This window comes from Polyodon spathula, chromosome 3 (genome assembly GCF_017654505.1).
Source record: "Polyodon spathula isolate WHYD16114869_AA chromosome 3, ASM1765450v1, whole genome shotgun sequence".
Taxonomy (NCBI): domain Eukaryota; kingdom Metazoa; phylum Chordata; class Actinopteri; order Acipenseriformes; family Polyodontidae; genus Polyodon; species Polyodon spathula.
Genome location: NC_054536.1, coordinates 82360100 through 82366099, shown reverse-complemented (window position 1 = coordinate 82366099; position 6000 = coordinate 82360100). Strand labels below are relative to the sequence as shown.

The following is a 6000-nucleotide window of genomic DNA, read 5'->3' as shown; positions in this document are numbered from 1 at the left end:
TGTGATTAGTGGTTATTGAACACAAAGCTCAATGTTTTCCCCCCAACACGGTATATATATATATATATATATATGATATATATATATATATATATAACTATCTTACCCATAATTTTCTGGATAATATAATTACTAAAAGACCTTATTAATCTCAACACTTGCACATTACCTATGTACGGATGTTGTCCTGTGACTAAAAGACTTTATTAATTTAATAATAGATGATTTAAGTCAATAAGTATGGAATAATTAGAGTTTGTTGTTGGATACATGCCTACAAGACACTTTGCAGCTGAAATAATTAAATTAAATAATTAAATAGTTATCAACTGTATGCAGTTCGTCTAGTCACATAATGTCAATGTCTTGATAGGATACTATATGACCAATTGTAAAGCGACACATATTTTCATCAATCCTTTTTTACATTTTCTAATAAATGTTTATGCCCCAAATGCAAACTGTGACGATAAAAAAAAAAAAAAAGATGTGTGCGTATTTCCACTCCTGACTGTGTTGAGAATTCTCTGCCTTTAGAAAAAATAGTATTAAACATTTTGGGTAGGGTCCCCCCCCCCAATAGTAATAATAATAATAATAATAATAATAATAATAATAATAATAATAATAATAACAGTATCATGTTAATAATTTAGTATTACATTTTACCTGACTGGATGGATTATAGTAAGTCAATAACAAATAAGGTGTTATAGGGAACACAGACATTTTTTTTTAATCATCAAAAAATGAATTATGACAAGACCCAAACATTATTTTGTGTTTCCCAGGTGGCAAAAACACATAACATATTGCCAAGTAAATTAAATAAAATGTGCATTTTAAAATGTCTTTTAAAGTTTATATCAGTTAAAAATATACATATTTTGTGGTTAGTTTAAATATCGCGGTTAACTAACTTTCTGCGTGGACATGGGAAGCATTGTACAGTACAGAAAAAGAAAAAACAGAGAAATATACATTGATTAATATCAATTGTTTTTTCAATACCACATCAAAGCCGTTTCAAATTGAAGGCCCACAATCCCAAAACCCCACAACCAAGCCTATTGTCTCTTTACACACAAGAAACTCCGTCTCCTGGAGGACAAAGGCAAGCATTGCAGGTTTTCATTTTGAGTTCAGCGGGCCAGTAGGTCCGCTGTAGCATGGTAAGGAGCTGATGCAAAGCTCCCTGTGGAATCCCCGGCGAAAATGCTTATGAATAATAATTCCCAAAACTGTCAATATAAAATATATCTAAAATCTGAGTGATATGAAGTATTTAAAATTGTATTTGAGATCTCACTAAATGATGATTGCGCATGTCATGCTGACTGACAGCTTATTTGACAGGCAATCCATGTGACTTGGGTGGTTTACCAGAATCTGAGAGGAATACAAAAGAGATTTATATGTAATTACATGTAGGAAATGAATAGAAAACTGACTCCAGTACCTAAAGGTAAATTGGATTTATTTCCGATTGCAAAAACAATTCCAGTAATCTCCAGGTTCAGGCTGCAGAGTAAACATTAATAACAGTAGCATACAGGTTAGTTTAATTGACTTGAGATTTGGCTGTGCTGAAAATTTTACAGAAGGCTTAAGCTTCTGACAGTTTCAAGAAGAAAAGCTGCATTTCCAATCTATCTTACAACTACTGCATACATGGGAGTGCCATCCATTACTCTGCACACAGTTAGACCAAACCATTCAGATCGGGTCACTCTTCAATTACAATGAGCTCTATGCTTGACAACAGTCTGCAGCAGCTCTTCTTTAAGTTATATGTGGAAAACATTAAAACATCATGTATTGAAACAATAGCAAATATGGTCAGTGTGATACCCAACTGCTGTATGCTTTGTATAGCGATCCTGGCAGTCTTCTTTTCAACGCCACTGACAGTCCTTATACAGGTTTGTTGAAACAACCTTCCTGAACATGCAGATCCCCTTCCTTTTGTTTGTGATGCAATTCTTTGGAATAGGAATCCTGGGTACTATGAGATCATTTAGTGTCTGGCAGCTGGAGTAGTAACAACACATATGAAACACTGTATTTACATTAAGTCAGCCTGGTGCTTAAAAATTCAAATACACAAACGTCCAATGTATTCTTTTTTTAGATAATACAGGGCTTTTTTTTCTTACAATACAATGTTTCCGTTAGCATATACATTTGCAATGATAGTTCCGTGCAAAAAGTAACAGTAAGTGATCCAAGCTTTTTTTTTCCCCCCACGCATCTTTGCACAGAGCAGATGACGTCTTCCACACTAACTGCTGTGCTGACTCATTGAATGGTTCTGTAGCAAGAAAGAAAGAAAGCAAGAAAAAAATAAATTTAAATTCAAATACAAATAATTACACCGTGTAACAATTTTTTTTTTTTTTTTTTTGTTCCTGGGTAGTAAGTGTTATTTCCTAATTGCTTATGCCTCAAAAGTATAGAAAATGGCTATTATTCCCCACAAACTTTGCTTTTGTGACCAGGACAGTGATTTTTTCAAAATATCACTATTTCCAATGGGAAAACGGGCAAATGTGTGTCTTTTCGTTCACATAAAGTCAGAAAAAAACAACATATGAATCCAAACGAATACGTAATTATACTAAAGTAATACAAAAATGACTACAAAGGATTTAGAAGTGAGTAGTTTTTCGAGATTTACGATTATACTGTATTTACCATCCAATGATTTAATAGTTACTTCCACATTAAAGAAAGTGTACCTGAATAGAATGGAATCAAACCAACAACCCTTGGGTGTGCTGAACAAGTTTTTACAAATCAAAACGTAATGCATGTAGGCTTTACCAGAATGCCTGTTTTTATTGTAAGTTAACCTCAAGAAGGAACCGGCACCAAGTGTTACAGTAAATAGTAGCAAAGACTACCTGCAATTATATTACATGCAAGACTGAGTTTAACTGAGGGTGACATTCTTGGACTGTGTGTGTGTGTCGTATATATATATATATATATATATATATACACACACACACACACACACACACACACACACACACACACACACACACACACACACACATGTGTGGATTAAAATATGGGACCCTAAGGTCAGGTATTACAATCATTTATAAATGCCATAAATGAAAATCTCTCTCAAAAGGGGAAACGTGATGTAAAGACCTCAGAGCATTGGTTACTATAACGATTTGACTCCCTTTTTGTTTCTGAAGTGCTTAGTATGAAGGGTTTCATCTGAATTCGTCACCTTCATTAACTTTTATGAATTTAAATGCTGTGACTAACAGAGCTACTCATACCAACAAACCCATTAAAAAAAATGTGTCCTAGTATTTTGAATCTATGACAGTATCCCTTTTGACATGGAGAATCTCTATTGAAGCATAAGTACGGGTTCCAAGAAATATAGCATTACATGTCCTCACATGTTTCTTCAGCTGTTTCAGTTGCATACCTGTAATTGCTATTTTCATTGTTAACATCCTGGTCTCTTTTTTCACTTACAACTTTAAAGTGTTTTAAAGCTCTTTTCAAAATGGCTGCTCCAGTTAGGGTGACCAGCCTTTCAAAGCTGAAAACCGGGACACATTGTTAAATTATTGATAACACTAATTAAACCATTTAAACATAGGGTATATTAATGGTTATTTAAATAGCCATCCTCTCACTCCTAGTATTATCTTTTTTTTTTAAAAGCAGCTAGCTAATTTCACTACACTCTTGGGTGTATAATTTGTAGCTAATTAGTTTAAGCAGCCATATTGTGTTATATGTATTTCATACTTTTATATTGAGTTAAATAATAATATAATAATAATAATAATAATAATAATAATAATAATAATAATAATAATAATAATAATAATACATTGTTATGTGGTTGATGTGGTTTAACCTGGTGGATTCAGATGCTTGCAGTCTCTTGCTGCTCTGCCTACTACTGTCTAGGTTAAATCTCGGCAGAACTTAACAGCTACAAAATGTCAGTATTACACAGAATTGTGCATTCATATTATATATAAACTAAATTAAAATGCATTGGCGCACTGAGGAATAAGCATGCATGCTTGTGTTAATCACTTTAGAAAAATAATGTTCTTGATTACTCAGGTAACTTGCTTTTAATTTTTTAATTTTATTTTGCTTTCACTGCAGGTGCCGTAAACTAAAAGCGGCTGTTTACATATTTAGAGTGCTTTGTGCTAGATGAAATGGCTGAAAAATCTCAAACGTTTTATGATTTTGAGTAAAATACTGGGACTCTGGGACCTTTGATGGAAAACTGGGACTGTCTCAGCTAAACGTCTGGTCACCTTAGCTCTAGTGCACTGATAGTGTAAGGATTATTGCCCACATTGTCCATAGGTAACACCGCAATAACAATCCATGATGTGGTATGGAATAGAAAAGCCAGAGCACCTCCTGCAGGACGGATCTCAAACCCCAGTGCACTAGAGTGGCAATTCTGAAGAGCTTTGAAACAGACTTTAAAGTTTTATGTGTAAAAAGTTGTCAGGATGTTAACAATGAAAAGAAAAATCACAGGTACATTACTTAAACAGTTGTAGCAACATGTGGGGACATCTATCGCTATATTTTTCAGAACCCCGCTACTTACTCATTAACTTCAATTAATCAACATGATGGTGTAACTGATTTTGTCCACCATACACTTTTATCCATAATTTCATGCTGTTAACAACAAATGTCCTCCAAATGATGCCGAGTGATGTAACCACACACTTATTACCACATGCCTCAAGCCAATGCTTATTTTTGCATCAAGCAAAGTCTAGTGTCTACTGTAACTCATTAAACAATAAATGTGCACTAAAAGTAAATGAGCACAAACCCCACACTCAATATAGTCCATACAAAGGAACTGCTAAATAAGTTCTGAATCATCCAGACGTTATTACAAATGTTAACAAATTTTGTGAATGTGTTTCCCAGCATGGAAAGCAGTGACAATCCAGGTAACAGAAATGAGTGTGACAAAGGTATTTCAATGCTTTTTCTACACTAAACTCATACTTGCTTGTTACGATAACATCAGATGTTCTTTAAAGCACAGTCTGGGGGGGGGTTTGCTACTGGATTCCCTAGGGAGTAAAATCCAGGTCATCTTTTGAAGTGACGACTAATCCTTGAAATGCAAAATACATGCCTTGTCCTGCTCACTTAAAACCTGGTTTTGGAATTCCAACACTAATAAGTATTACTGACACTCCTGCTATGGCCCACGTTTATCCAAACGTGCCATCTGGGACTTGTATCAGTCTGAGGGCAAGCAGCTAAACTCAAAAGCACTGCACCTTTAGATTTCTCTCCCCTCCAGGAGTTCGGTATCTATATTTGTTTGTCTTTTTAAAAAGGCCTTCAAGCACAGTCTCCTTCATTCATGTCACCATTATGTATTGAAACCAGATCCTGGCAGGCCAGTGCAATTCCACATTGCTATCAACCATTTAAACACCACGGCAGGTTTCTTTTTTAGCAAGGCAATTGGTTTCCGACAGGCAAGATAATAAGTCTTTTGACCTGCATAGATCTTCGACCCATTGAGGTTATCTGTGTGCATGGGGGCAGAGCTGACTTCAAATATGCCTGCATGTTCTGCATTTTTATCATCTGCCCACTTGAAAATAAAGCTTCTGTAAGTGTGTCTGGGAGGGTCCCCCAGGACCCTTGAGGCATCCCTGCTGTGGGCAAAGGAGGGACAGAAGCTGCAGCCTTATTAATGAATGCAGACCATTATGAGTCTGGCTGGCTCCTGAGCGGTTCCCAGAAGCATATAGAGTACGTGACTTAAAATGCCAGAATACTGACACAAAGCGAGCAGGGCACCCCCCAAGGAAAATTACTCCTTGGATATAATGTAGGCTTGTAAAAGCTATTAGAGTACAAAATAAAACCCTTTGGGACCTAGCTGTCATATACCGCATTCTACCTTCTCCCTAAACATCAGAAGAATTTTTCAGTGAAGGCATTTTCAAGGACAGC

The 6000-nt window shown here is 35.5% G+C and overlaps 1 protein-coding gene across 8 annotated transcripts in view; it reads right to left on the bottom strand.

Annotated features, from left to right (window-relative positions):
- Positions 1–1460: 1460 nt before the first annotated feature.
- LOC121313495 (zinc finger protein 521-like) overlaps positions 1461–6000 on the bottom strand; it is a 189937-nt gene continuing 185397 nt past the window's right edge. For all 8 annotated transcript variants that reach the window (XM_041246115.1, XM_041246117.1, XM_041246118.1 and 5 more), the window contains one exon: positions 1461–2311. In XM_041246115.1, the coding sequence (XP_041102049.1) occupies positions 2282–2311 (30 nt within the window). In that variant the 3' untranslated portion in view covers positions 1461–2281. The remainder of the gene's footprint in view (positions 2312–6000) is intronic.